The 15,917-nt window shown below is 37.1% G+C and overlaps 1 protein-coding gene across 1 annotated transcript in view; it reads left to right on the forward strand.

The window, feature by feature from the left end:
- Positions 1 to 15,917, forward strand: part of diaph2 (diaphanous-related formin 2) — a 412,425-nt gene that overhangs the window by 108,778 nt on the left and 287,730 nt on the right. The window contains exons 7-9 of the mRNA XM_078261409.1: positions 13,479 to 13,553; positions 13,655 to 13,724; positions 14,498 to 14,634. Coding sequence (XP_078117535.1) covers positions 13,479 to 13,553; positions 13,655 to 13,724; positions 14,498 to 14,634 — 282 coding nt within the window. The remainder of the gene's footprint in view (positions 1 to 13,478; positions 13,554 to 13,654; positions 13,725 to 14,497; positions 14,635 to 15,917) is intronic.

Genomic DNA, 15,917 nt, shown 5'->3' on the forward strand with positions numbered 1-15,917 from the left:
CCATCCTGACTGCACTGAATAATCACTTAATGTAGCTATTGTTGTGGTAGAGCACAGCATATTGGATTTGACAAAAGATCAGAGTAAGTGATAGAGTGCAAGGACAAGCACAAGCTGTACATACAAGTTTCTACTCATCTTATCAAGCTTTATTTTCTGTTGAGTAATATTTGGATATAACACAAATTTTAATGCAAGGTGTCCATATCAGTGAGATCTAAATAGGGCTGCAACTAACGCTTATTTTCGTTGTTGATTAATCTGTTGATTATTTTCTCGATTAATCGATGGTGGTGAAAAATATCGGTCCACAACTCAGAAATTCAGAAGATATTCATTTTACTGTCATAGAGGAGTGAAGAATTAAATTAATTAAATTGAATAAAAAATGTAAAAGACTAAGTTTACACAATTACACAAATAATTTGTCTGCAAGTCATAAGTTTTACTTTTGAGATTACTTTTTTTTTTGCTTCAGTTTTTTTCTCTCTCAAATTCTTACTTTTGTTTGATATTTAAGAAGTTTTGTTTAATTCTAATGAAAGAAATATGATTCCATAGTATGATAGACAAGACAGATGCACAGCATCCACTTTTAAACAAGCACAGTATATGGTGTAGCTGACCAAACAAGCACAAGCTTATTGTCACTGGGAGCGAGTCTGTCATTCCAGACCACTCCGTCCATTAAGCTCTAATAGATCTCTTTTAGTTTTCCACATCTGAAAGCCGGCCATTCTGAGACCTTAATAAGCATGTGGCTCTGTGTCATGTGTACAACCTGCCTCCAATCTACCAAACTAAGAATGGCCAGTGCCTGCACTTCTCTTTTAATCTGTTAGAAACCTTTACAAAATTGTAGTCCAACATGATTTTAGATTTTTTTGGTTCTCGGCTCTGTCCTGTTGAGCCTTGATTGGCTCTTTTGTAATTCGTTACGAGGGCTCACTGATTTTGTAAGCCTTGTCTTTACTCTCTACCCAAGTCCTCTGCCTTCTCTCTTTAAATGGGATCTTTAATTTTAATTTGGTCCCACTAGTGCAACAGAACCGTTAGTGACAGCAGATCCTTTAAATTATTTACCAGCCCACTGTTGAGGAGATGTTTCTTAATGAATGGTGCATATTAAATGGTCATCGGATAAGTGGAATACTTTTTTTATGTTCACCCTGGATACAAAGAAAGGAACTGCCAGCATGGCCCCAGAGAAGCTTTTTTTTTTTTTTTTTTTAAATCTGTGCGCTACTACTGTAGCAGCATCACTGCTGCATCCCTGCATTAGCCACAGAGGAACCACAGATAGATGAATAATGTGCTAAGCTTAACATAGTAAAAGCACATTTTATATAAAGTATTTTATATAGTATAATGAATAGCTAAGTAGTTATACCTCGAGTGATTGCGGAACTTTGAAGTCAGTCTCCAGCAAGCTGTGGGGAGTCAAGTCAGCCTATCCACTTACGAAGGCCAACTGTTGCCGAGGGGATGTAAGTGAGGCCAGGCTCGCCCTGTGGGTGTTTTCAAATGGCTGAAGCTTTGACCGGCATGTATGGGACCAGTGCGTTATGGACGAGTCGCCTCCTACACATGGGGAGAAAGCAACCTTTGAGTGTGTGTGCTGAGGTGAACTGTGCGGGTGTTGACTACCACCGGCCCCCTGCTCATGTTTACCCCTCTCATTATTTCTCTCCTTGGTAAAGGGATTGTTTTCTTGAAGCATGGATAAGGTTACTACTAATGAATATGAATGCACTTAATTGTCATGGATCACAACACAAAGGAAATTTACATTTGGTTTGCTACTTTCCTGACTCCACTATGTTAATGTAACCTTTTGTACACCATGTTATCATACAGTATACTGAAAATAGCCATGAAGTAGATGGCAGAACAGTGGAATCATGCTTGTTTTAATTTACACCTTAGAATAGGTATCAGCTGGCCTTCTTTTGAATATTAATATTTTGGGGACTCTGTTATAAATTTTAACTGAAGAAATTAGTAAATTTCTTGGCAAAAGATGACAAGTATACGCCTGTATAAAAATAGAGCTAGACTGGTAATTTGTGCATTATATGCTACTATTTATTTTGCCTTGCTGGTTATTCATAGCAGAGACAAACTACCATTCCAACAGAAATGCTGGTGTATAGCCAAGAGCTGATCACTTTCATGTTTTCTTATAGTTGAAAGAGCAAGAAAAACTTTGTCTAAGATTGTCTTGCCTTTGTTCAAACGATTTAGTGAAATGAAGAGCGGAATTGTAATTTTTGGGTCTGTATTTATCAATTAAAGCATTATAAACGTTGGAAGGATCAGTTCAAAATGGTCTGAAATTCTCAAGAGGAATGTGGTATGTGTAAAGACGTGTATTTGATTAATAATAAATTATCAATTTATCAATATTTTCAGGTTGATCCTTTTGTAAACATCTGCTTTGTGATAAGTTTATTATATAATCAGTACTAAATTGATCATTTTGATATTACCAGTAAAGCACTGCTTGTGCTTTGTCAAGGCCAATGTGAGTATTGACTCCAAGTGGGCCATCTATATTAAACAATATTAGTGTCCTTTGGTTTTATATATATATATATAGCAATTTTATATTAATTCATACTATTTCCATCAAAAAAGTAATTTTGTTGTCTCTGTTTAAACACTGGAGACATTTTCGACATTAATGTGATGATTAAATGAAACATTAAACCTAATTCTATACACTGAAATGAAAGTCTCATCAAAGTGCCGTTGTCCTTTCACAGTTAGTGCTTACCATTGCTTTTTGTCTTTCCTGTGATGTTTGGGCATCCTGCTAATTTGCTCCCAGAGGCCTGTGTTTGTCTAATAGTTTAATTGGCTGGGCTGTGCACCTGTTTGGCAGCACAGGTGGCCACAGGGCCATTGTGCTAAGGGCCTTATCTCCCAGGCAATTCCACACAGGTGTGTGGCATGCAGCCTTTGCAGATCCACCCACAGATGGCATTGCCTGGAGCATGCACTGCTTACTCTGTTTCCACTCTCTTCTCCTCGGCTGCCATGTTTTCCACTTCTCTTTCTGTCTGAATTTCCCCAGCCAATTATGTATCCTCTACTTCATTCTCCCCATTTTAATTTTGTCATTTAGATGCTCTCTCCTTAATTTAGAAGTGTCAGATTGACTAGCCACTTTTCATTAATTTCTTAATCCACTGACATGAAGTGAGATGCCAACTTACAGAAAATTACAACCCTCTTGTTTTCTCATTGAGTGGGAGAGAAATCCTGCAGGGCTTCAGTCCGGCCTTCTTTCTCATTTTACAATTTCTACTCTCTGTCTCGCAAAACTGCGATTAGATCAATTTTTTATACAGTCACTAGAGCAAAACTCTTTAATTTTGTATCATGTACATTTGCATTTTGTATTGCATGATTGGGCACACCTTACTTTTGCACTTCTAAAGAAGTGTGGTTAAAGCTCATCTACTCAGATCTAGCTCAGCTGCTGCTCCATCAGTAGACTTTCCAATATAAAAATAGGAGAGTTGTTTTGAGCAGCAGAGCACACATCCATGGCTCTAGCCTTTGAGTTCCCTATGTTTATCTCTCAGCATTACACTATGCTTCTGTCAAATCCCGACAGTGACTTTCATATTAGATCTGCTAGCTCTCAGATCCCTAAGACAAATTTAAGCAAAATTGAACTGGGCTTCTAACTTTTAATTCTGTGAAATCTTCACCTTAAAAGTCTGACAGTCTCAGGGGCATTTTCTTGTGGGGTCTTTTTATGGAGGCAGAAGACATTTGCTGACAACAGAGTTTCGCTCTGTGTCTGGTTGTTGTGATGATCTTGCTGCTCTGCCACACAGGGTGTCTCTGAGTCTGAATCAGTCTCACCAGCTCTTCTCAGTTGAATGCTTGTAGCTGAGCACAGAGGATTGCATGGATCTCTAGTAATGGGCTTTTTACGAGCTTTAAAGTTACTATGCCTGCTAACATAAAGCTGCTCGTCCTATTGACTGTCTGTCCTAATGCACATCTTAATAAAGCATTAAACAACATACCGACAAACACTAACAATTATGGCAAGTACAGTGGAGGTGCTTCCCATATAATGATAAAGCAAACCTTCAAATAACCCATATTCCCTCATCTCTTAATCTATGTTTGTTATATTACAGTCAAATAAATTCTTTTATGACCACACACATAATTTTTGTAAACAATCAAAATATAGTGTAATCATACTCTTTGATTTAAACAATTAAATTCCTACTGGAAGGTGAAAAGATTGATTGTCATTACATTTTATGTGTATGGCACTTACTCATATAATTAAAACCAAGACAATTAAAAGGTGTCAAAAAAGCCACTCCCATGGCACACATGCATTTTTATTAGAAAAATGTCCATCTGCTGGTGTGACTGTTCCTACAAATAAGAGCATCTAAACGTCTCAGCGGCTGTATAGAAGCCCTTGACAGCTTAGCCCAGAAATCTTGTTTGGCACAGACACAAAGTGTGAATAGTGCCTCTCAATGCAACTGCAATGAGTTAACACTGCACTGATGAATGATACTTGTTTGAAGATGTAGGTGCAGTAGTCAGTCATCAATAGGCCAGCCTTGTCTGACATAGATTCCTTACAGGGATGAATAATCGTTTCAACTCTGTCATTTTTTATGTGGCAATAGCTCCCTATCTCAGTGAACCATCCATAATTGATCTTCTATATACACTTTGTTATCCTGGATAGTGCTTTTGTAAGCTCAATCAGACTCCATGTCAATTTGAAAATTTTAAATATAGTATTAAAAAAAATCTGATGTCCTTAGTGGAGTTGAGGGGAACAGGCTACCTCAGGACACATGATAGTCTGATGCCTTTGAAATTTCTGGATCAAGCACCATTTGTTCCCATCCCATCACTTTGTAGAGTATTGGAAATATTGCAATTTAATTTCCTACCATGACGATCAAGATTTTACATCCTTCAGGAAGGGGGAGAGACACAAGATATCCAAAAACCTAACCTGTCAGGGCCATACAATTACATTACATTAGTTACACACACAGCAAAGAAGGAAAGTCGGGGTGGAAGCTTTCCGTTGGTGTAATTTTCTTTGCACCATGCTGTGGGACTCTACTCTCTAGACTCCCAGTATTACAAACCTCCAGGCCTCAGACAAGTTTGCTCTGTCACTTGTCAAGGAGAAATGAGACAGGAAAGATGTGGAAATGACATAATAATTTAGCAGATGTCTGTCGGCAAAGGTTTCTCTGGTCTTCAGTGTTTTCAAAAGTAACAGAAATAGTTCAGTCATTAGTGAATCCAAACTTATTTTTGTCTTTATGTCTCAGAATGGTGCAATCACGCTCATTTTATACCATTCAAAGAGATTTATATGACTGTTAAATTTGGCACAAATGTTATGATGCTGTCTTCAACAGACGTGACGAGCAGTCAGAAATGAGCAAGTTAACTAGTTTTTACCCTTGTGGCTGACTTTAGAGTTGACGTGCGCCCTTCTTCCTCAGAGGCAGTGAAAACGATTTTGGAGACATAAATGTCCTCAGTGTCTGGGTATATTTTAAGAGTGATGTCTATTTCATTTTATGACACCATCTGTTAACCTCCAAGATACCCATATCTGTTACAGCCCCAACGTGATACATACATAATTCAGAAATTCATGTTTCTAAATTTGGCCTTGGTTTATATTTTGGAGGATATGATGCTTTTGGGCACAAAACAATATATAATATAGTGCATTTTATAGCTTTAACATGCATTTGAACAGGACAGCTTGACAAAATATTTGGTACACATATTATATCCTCAAACATATATTAATATTTTCTAGAGGTTGACCGATATGGGTTTTTCTCTGGCCGATGCCGATCTTTAGAAATCATGGTCAGACGATTTATTTTGGCCGATATTTGGCCGATATGTGCTTGTTTTTAAACCTCTATTTGAAAGATAAAATGTAACACTAATAATTACTTAAGATACACAACATTTCTCAACAAGAACATTTATTGAACACTTCACCAATCTGCACTTGTATACTTCAATTAAAAATGTATAATGTAAAAACATATATTGTGTAAATAATGTATAAAAAAAATTATTAAATAAACGAAACAGGTAAGAAGAAAATAAACTATGTCAAATAAACTTTCCAATGAAAAAACTAAGTTTAGTGCACTTAGCAGCATTTGTAAAACTTCTGAGAACACAAATCTGCAAACTTTCATAAATAAAATAAATTAACAATTTTAACAATAGTAGTGCTGCATACAGTAGCAACCAGCAGCATTTCTTTGTTTTAGGTCTGAAGAAAATGTGTAACACTTGAACACAAATAATCTTAGTGGATCTTCACTTCTGCTATGGCTACTTAATCATTTTAAATAAATATAATAAATATCCGCTCTCACACGCAAACGACTAGTTGCATTTATATTATGAGGAGCATTGACCGCATCAACTATAGTAAAGTGCAATCACGCTTTTGACTCTGAACACGGTGCTGCTGCAGTGTGGGGGTGTGTGTGTGTGTGTGTGTGTGAGTGAAGGAGCTCCGCTCCGCACACAGCCTGAGAGGGAGTGATTCTCTCAGACACCAAACTAGAGGTGGGCATACGAATAAGTACAAAAAAATCGAATTGTCGACAGTTATAAAGTTAGTCGCGTTGCACACACTGCTATTTTGAGGATGCATTATCAAAAGCATTAGTTGGAGCCTCTGGTCTTTCTGAAACGGTGTGCTTAGCAACAACGCTAGCAAAGCAAAGCCAGTCCATCACTAGCCTTGACAAGTAGCTAATGCTAATGCTTTGTCTATAACGTTAGCTAATTCTTGGTGGGTAACATTAGATTACGACATCGTTAAACACGCTCATTTATTTTTTGTATGATTGTTTTGACCCTAAAACAGGTGCTTTATCGCCGATTAAAAAATCAACGAGACCATAATTAAAAAAAAATGAACATCATTCTGTGTTGCAGAAGACTTAAAACTAGCCATTGAGACAATAAACTCATTATGAAAATGTTTAAGATTCTTTTGTAAATCTTTACAATCATTCCTCAGAAGAACCAAGCAGGCCTGCCTTGTTGCACGATTCAAATTTTCTTCAAAACGTACCGTTTTCAGCGTGAAGCTTACTAGCTCGAAGTTTGTTGTTTTTTTACCGTAGCGACGGGATTTTGAGAATGTGAGCCATGCATCACCACCATAAGTGGAGTGACCTAGCACCTGCCACTTGGATGGAGAGTGTGCATATTACCTGAAGTTACATGTAAAGGATATCAGCTGCCGTTCACTTTCCAGGACAGCACAGGTCAATGATTTTGACTCTTTGTATGTGTTCCCTTGGTTCTACCATATCCATCAGCATTCTCTTAAATATTTAACTTACGTTTGTGTGAGGTGAAGGATTCTATGAACAAGGGTCAACAAAACAAGAGAGGAAACAGTGTGTGGTAGGTTTAAATAATTCTATGAAGGGTTTTGTAAGAAAAGAAAAAAACGTTTTTGATGCTTACAGTACAGGTACCTGCTTGTTTATGTTATGTTTTGCAGTTTTGATTTGCTCTGTGTAGTTTCATAGATAGGATGTGGGATGAATTCATCATCATTTGTATATTAGATTATAACCAGATTGATAGCTTGTAGACATTTTTTTAAGGTTCAGAAATAGACATTTTTAGACAAGCTAGCAGTGTGGGTCTAGAGATAACAAAGTCAGTTGGTCTGTATATCTTGCAGTCGTCCAGCACCAACAGGTCAAACACTTCAGTTCCCTAATGTTCTATGATAGTTCATACTGTATGCATGCATGAATAGCATGCTAATGGCAGCATAAAGCTTAAAGTACAACTGAGCCTAAGTGTTACAAACTTTTACAATCCATTTGCACAGTAGTAGGAAGGATCTAACTAGCAAAATTAGCTCTTGATTTATCGGCCATCCAAACATTTTGTTTTCTAAAAAGCAGTTATATGGGTCATGGGACCTCTGGCATGACTAAAAACCTTAGTTTCACTTTGCTTTAGTGGCACAATACGCTAATAAAATCTAGGCTAAGTAAAGGTTTTGTGGGCTGTATTTTTTTATCAGTCTTGCTGTATATTGTGTCAACTGCTATTTTAATTTTTAAATTACATAAATACATGGAAGAATTATCTTATCTTGAACCAAGTATTGAATACTTGGTGATATTACTTTTTTTTGTACCATTAAACCTTAGTATCATCATCATTATTTGTTATATATTTACTAGGGCTGTCAAAATAACGCGTTAAAAACATTAACGCAGATTAATCCATTCCATATTGATGTTTGCATACAGACGAAAATCTGGTGCCACTGATATGTCTGCGCTTCTCTCTGATGCTCTGAAATAGACGTTACAGGAAACACAAACCCCGCTGCATGTGACGCTAGTTAACACTATACTCAACAGCAGCTAACGTTAGCCTACCGCTAGCTAGTAGCTGGATTAAACACGGTTAAAATGCTGACAGCTAACGCTAAACGGTGTAAAGTTTGACTGTGTTTTACTGTAGAGGATTCAACACCGGTATGTAACAATCTGCAGCTGGCGTCGGAGAAACAACACAGACGGTGTGTTCAATGAAACTGGTAAACTACAGCCTCGTGGTGCATTTGAAGTTATTGTAAATGTCCTTTTCCTATCTGGTTGTTGTTTTTGTCGTTCAACAGCAATTTACTACTGAAATAAGTTATTGTTATTGTTATACATTATTATTAAATCATTTACAAGTCGTTCTTTAATGTCACCAACTGTTGTTTAGTACCCTTTTTTTTCTTTTCTTTTTTTACTTTCTTAAAAAGTATCGGTTCAGGCATCGTTAATTATGTATGCGATTAATTTCGATTAATTAATCACAGAGTATGTAATTAATTAGATTAAATTTTTTAATCGATTGACAGCCCTAATATTTACATAAATGTTATGACTTGAGATAGATAAAACAGTACTTTATAAATTATTATTATTATTTGAAACTAGCAAACTGAGAGTCTGAAATGTAAAGTCACCAAAATGCACAGCTCAAAGCTACATTAACAGCACACAAAAGAAGATGTACCTTGTGTGACCACATATCTTCTGTGATTCATTCAGTGCTCCTGTAATTTCTTTTATTTTGTATCTTAGGACATTGTGGACAACTGTTACAAAGACCACAAGCTTTAATACACTGTTAGTGGACAGAATTATATTTTAATCAAATAAATTAAAGCAAAACATTAAGTAAATAAAAAACTAAAGTTGTTGCTCTTAATGGCTATTTTTCTTAAACTTTCTTTTTTGAGATGTGATGAACAGAAAAGTACGGTAAATATTTTATATCCAATTTCTGCCATCTGATATGCCCTGTGCATTATAGTTATTTCAGCAGGCTATTAAATTGATCAAAGTATAATGTAGCTCCATGTTTGGCATGGTAAATCACTAAGCAGACACCGGTGGTGCTTAGTTTCAAGCTATAATGTTCAGAGCTCTTTGTTGCTTTGGGCTTCAATTGGAATACTGTAGCACTGAATAGGTCAGTACTCCCACAGAGGGGCAGTTGTATGGCTTTGCCTGTAATACAATATGAAAGATGTAGCACTTGCACAGAAGCTTTCAATAACAAATCTCCCCACCTAAACACCATAAAATAATAACACTGTTCTATAGACTGAAATCAATGTGCGCGCAAGCCATCTAAAAACGAGACCAGCGATCAGTCAAACAGAAACAGTAAGAGAGTGTCTGCCTGTCACTTTTTCTGTTGCTGTTGAGTCACTTACTGTGGCTGCCGATGCACACTAATCTTTTCATCATGTACCAACATTTCACTTGCCAAGTATTTGCAGATCTCTACACCCACTCTTTTCTATGCTCTCGCTTTTAGCAATATACAGTACTGTATACACTGTAACTACTTGTATTCTCTTGAGCAAGACACTGAGCACAGCCTGGAGTGTCACTAGGAGTACCACTATGTCCACTCTGGCAAAATGTGATATATGTATGTATATAATGTATGTGCATTACAGAGGAAATAAATAGAAACAGGTACTGATACTACATGCATAGCGACTGAAGTTCTACTGCAGCTTATTTTGTTCATGCCCTTTCTCTATGTTTTAGGGAAGAACCTTGAAGCCAGTTTAAAATGAGCTATGCCAACACTGACGATCATCAAAGCAGCACAAAGACTCACTGTTGTTTAGCTTGAAAATACTGTTAATATATAAACAGAGAAAGAGAGAGACATAATGCACACATGCCAATATACATGTACATATTTTCTCATGGTAGCTCAGTGCTTATCACTGTCGCCTCACAGCAAGATAACCTTCTGGGGTGTTTCTGTGGAGTTAACATATACTAGGTTGCCTCGAGATATTCTCCCTCCCTGAGTATATGTGTTTGCCCTTTGATTGACTGACTGGTGACCTGTCCATGGTGTACTCTGCCCCTCATGAAATGCATGATGGGATAGTCCCCCATGTCCCTGAACAGCATAAGCAGTATAGAAATTGAATGTGTGGATAGATATTTGCTCATGCATAACTACATTTGTTATAGCAGCAGAAAGTCAGTAACGTCTTTTCATTTGTATCAGTCTTTGTATGTAGTCATTTTGACTTTCTACTATAGACTTTGTATTAAGTTAACATGAAGCCCACAACATAATGGACTTTCGATGCGACTGAAATGTTCTAAAGGGAATAAGGGAATCTTGCCAATTAACATCTTGTTTATATCTAAACACTTGCGTTTAGGCTAATCTGAGATTTTCGATGCATACAATTTATAGCAGTTAGCATAACTACAACATAATTGCGTCCAGCCAGTAGAAATAACTGAAAATATAAAATAAGAAATTGCTTCCCTAAAACGGACCATGAATTTTTCATTTTGCCTGCGGAATATACATGATTGCAGAAAGTAACACAATTTGGTGGCACTTAACTAGAGGATTATAGCCATCAATATTAGATGAACAAGTTCTCCCCAAAGTTAATGAAATCCTTGGATGTATGCCCACATTAGGAGAAGAGACTGATAGGAAACAGATTTGACCTCTTCTTTCTTCAATGTGGAATTGCTACACTGATATTTTAATAGCCCAGAGAAACAAGTACCTTATGTTTGACCAAACAACGCTTTAGCCACAATACAAGTGTTCCTGCTCTACTTCTTGAGCACCCTTTATTTTATTCAGGGAATGTTGCAACAAGGGTTATTTAATCAGAATCTTTTTTAGAACGTAATTGATGCTAATGGTATGATGGAATAATGTATGTTTTTTTTTTTATGAGGAAGAGATAAAATTAGACCAATAGGCCAGCTAAAGTTAAAGTGGGTGGTAGTAACATTACTATTACTACAAGTATGAATTGTGTTAGTCTTGTTAGTATTAGCATTGTTATTTGTGTTATTAGTTGTAATAGTATGTTGTCCAGTGAGGCATTTTTCGCAGATGAACAGAGAAAGGACGTTGCATAGCCTCAGGACAAACACTGTAGAAGGACCATCTTTCATTTTCTTTGTGGTATCTTTGGGGACATTCAGAAGGCAAGCTGCAAAGGACCTAAGGGTATACGTGAGGGGACAGAAAATGATGGACAGTCTGGGATGTAGGAAGGGGTCAAAACACTTAGAGCCTTAAAAACCTTGTGGAGGACTACATTATGTTGCAACCTGAAGCAGCAAGGCACACATTTTTGATGAAAAACTTTCTGCGCAGACAATCCATCCATTCTTTTATGTCTATTGTGTTTTAGTCCAACAACAATAGAGAGAAGGTAAAATAAAGCAGACTGCAGACATTTCCCACAAAAATCTGTTGCAAAATTTCTAATTCATATTATGTTTTAATTAGTGCACATTCTGTGTTGACAAGTCGTTAGAAGAGTATACGTGTTTGTTCTAGATTATCTTTATCCAAGTTTTAGTTAGGATTAGAAAATAATTCAAATTGGAAATGAACACTTTCTTGAAGGTAGAGAGAAGTATGTAATGCAAGCAGTACAGCATAGTCGACATACTATACATTTACATCTTGTTTGCTGTGATAAGAGGAAAAGCATATTAGACACAATAATTATGTAGAACCTTTACTTGTCTGTATATTCCCAGAATCTCATATTGCAGTTACACTGTGTTGTGAACAGAATTTATCTTCACAAATATTGGTTCCATTTCCTGTTCTCTCAAGACTGACATGAAGGAGCAAAAACAAAGACTGGATTTACTGAATTGTGCTCCCCTCAGCTAGCGTCCTTTCCCTCTTTGTTGTCCCTCTTTCTCATTTACTCTTACCACCTCTGTATCACACAAATATACTATATATATATATATATATATCATATATATATATATATGCATTGGTATTCTGCAGTAAACCAAGCCAGTTTGTTCTTTCTTTTTTATGTTCTTAAATATCTGCAAAGCATAGCTGGGAAGGCAACATTCAAACTGGGACTGTAAACAGACATTTGTAAATGTATACTATAAAACATGATGGTGTTTTGTTTTATTAAGAAAACAGATTGTCATTATACACTACACTACATATCAATAACTTATAAATTGGTTCTGCATGTCTGTTAATGAAAGTTGAGTAATGGTAGGTGGTGGGTTGTAGCGTGTGCTGATTTTGTCCGAGATCAAAGAAATACCTCACCTCAACTTTGCCAGTTGCCTCAAGCTAATGCATCTTATTCCTAATTGAGGGTCTCTTCCGATTCACTGACTCAGTACAAATTACTTTAATACTCAAACCTTTATTATTTCAAATCATTGTCAAAAAGGCGGGATAAATCATTGACTTATGCCCCATTAATGTCAGAAAATTGCTCCATGCATTTTGCGTTATTGACAGTTAGGGGCCTGAAAACAAGTCATGCTAATGACATAATCTGGCTGTGACCACACTGTGCTGCCCACCCTCCTCCTTCCTCTCTCTTCCCTTGGCTTAGACAAACAGGCTCATCTGTACGGGATCATTTGCCGTCTCCTGATACGCTGTGGTTTATAGCCAATTATCTCTTGCGATCCATTATCGATTACAGTGTTATCTTTCTTGCATTGCTTAATCTTTTGGCACAGGAACACAGCGGCTCACAGGGGGGCCTGGATACAAACGACTTAGCGATGGGAACACTAGTTAAGATGGATGGGTGTTCATTTGCTTGTAGATGGGTTACACACACATACAGTTTAAATTCAAACTCATTGAGAACGTATTCAGGGGGCATACTACAACACTCACTTTATCCAAGTGAGTGTTAAACCTTTGATATTAGTCTGAATGACTAATTTCCTCTGAGGTTTTTTCAATATTGTTTGTGTTTGATTTCTTCTGTAAATTAACATGGCTTACAATAAACCAGCAGGGCAAAAACAATTTTTATATATTAGTATTATGTAACTGATTCTTTGTTTGTGTCTTTGTCTTCTGTCCAGTTGGGTTAACAACTTTGGTTATGAGGGTCTTGGCCTTCTTCTCGATGCTTTGGAGAAGCTGCTGGACAAGAAACAGTAAGTGATCTCCTATGACATCCCATCTATGTGTATTTTTTATAGTACCAGGTTCTGCTCATATACTCTCAATATCCCTTTCATTATTTGTTTTTTTCCAGGCAAGAGAATATTGATAAACGGAACCAGCATAAACTTATCCAATGCTTGAAGGCTTTTATGAACAATAAGGTTAGTATGAGTCAACAAAGAAAAGACGGTCCACGCAATTGATTTATTAGATCATTAATTCTACAACACTAGACCTGCATGATGAGTTAATATTGCTTGGATGTAGTCCTAAACGACCTGGAATTTGAATTACATTTGTATTAACTATTAGAAGTGTAAAGGTCTAGTATTTTATACCAATAACAAAAGATCACATACAAGTACAGAAGCCACTCTTTGTGCACTTATAGTAGAAATTTCTAATAGTAGCTCACATGGCCAGGACTCAAAACCTGATTTGAATCTTGAATCTGACAAGCCTGGGATAATGGCACAGCAAAGTGGAGCTAATTTTCCCATTTCAGGCCCATAGTCTCAGATCTTTTAATTATCCTTTTTTGGAGGGTCTGGCTCATTTTTCAAAAGTGGCACATATTTCAAGGATAGATGAACTATTGATATTGCTTCTCGTAGAGTTAATCCCCACACACGGTCATCTCTGCCCATTCCTTCAGGTGTGGGGAGACTAAAAGGTACAGGAGACTATAAGTATTTGTCCCTATAGTCCTGTCCTGAATTGAATTAATTTATCATCCTCTCCATTTTCTCCCATGGCCTCGTTGTCCCTCCTTATAAGAAAATTAAGGCTAACTATAATTTACGTACATTAGTGCTTCTTTGTATAATTCATTTTTAACTTGAAGTGAAAGTTCTCCATAAATGCAAATGCCCTCATTAATTTATACCCAAGGGGACGTTTCTGTAACCTACCTCCTCCCTTCCATGTCTCACAGTATGGACTGCAAAGTATCTTGGGAGATGACCGGAGCCTGTTGCTGTTGGCACGAGCAATTGACCCCAAACAGACCAACATGATGACCGAGATTGTCAAAATTCTCTCTGCTTTCTGTATTATTGGAGAGGAAAACATGTAAGTTGATGTCAAATTATCTGATTGTTTGTCACATTCGTTCTCTCACACACACACACACACACACACACACACACACACACACACACACACACACACATACACACACACACTTTCTCATGTCTTGCATACCATTAAAGCAACATCTCTATATAGCCTATCATATGCCCACCCACTCAACATGTAAATGATATGCCAAGAATGTTAAGTAAGATACAGATCGTGTCACAGTTCAGATTGCGTAACTGGGAGCTTCAGTTGCAGACATTTGAAAATATAAGCAATTGACATTCCACTGCTGCGCCAAGAAAAAAAAGTGTGAATAAAAATCCATGTGGTCCCCAGAGTGTGAAAAAAATGACAAAAATAGAAACAGAAACAATCTCCTGGTAACTCAGGATAATCTGCAAACCTCACTGTGGATATTTTCTATTGGATCTATTTTCATCTACATAGTCCAGAGGTATCAGTGACACGTTATTATGGATCCCATGTAACTTCTAGGCAAGTCCCGCCCTACGAAGCAGCTCAATTGGTTGGGGTTAGGCATTGACCTTGAGTGGTTAGGTTAGGATAGCCGATTGGTCAGGGGATAAGACCTGGAAAAATCTGGTTACGTTACCTTGCGTAAGCATGGACGCCTGGCCAATAGTAGTGTGTGAATGCTATTGAAGGGCGATCTTGCCTAGAAGTTGTGTGGGTTCCATAATAACGCATCAGTGTCAGATATTTCAAAACATTTGCAAATAAAACAATATGCATGCATTTTCCCACTTACCTAAGGGTATGTTGTTTTCTAATTTGGATGAACTTCAAGTACTCTTTAAGTACTCTTGCCTAACCTCCTCCATTTAAAGTTGCAAGCAAGTTTTCAGTATTCAAAGTTGAGCAAGGGACACATTTTCCTATATTTCTCAGTAAATCACAGCTGATATGGAAACAGCACAACACCAATTTAAAATCCTGAATGATGACAGAAAAAGAAATGATAAATATATATAAAACGATGAAAGAGATATAGTCCATCTCTGGCTGTAATGTTTTGCAAGCGGCTGCTTCTTGTAAACACTGGAATATCACTACTGCTTCAATCTTCTCCTACTGTGTGGCATATACGCAGACAGGGACTGCACTGCATGCATACGTATTTACCCACTGTAAGCATATACACTGGGGCAAAAAAGTATTTAGTCAGCCACCAATTGTGCAAGTTCTCCCACTTAAAAAGATGAGAGAGGCCTGTAATTTTCATCATAGGTACACTTCAACTATGAGAGACAAAA

This window comes from Sander vitreus, chromosome 10, assembly GCF_031162955.1.
Source record: "Sander vitreus isolate 19-12246 chromosome 10, sanVit1, whole genome shotgun sequence".
Lineage (NCBI taxonomy): Eukaryota > Metazoa > Chordata > Actinopteri > Perciformes > Percidae > Sander > Sander vitreus.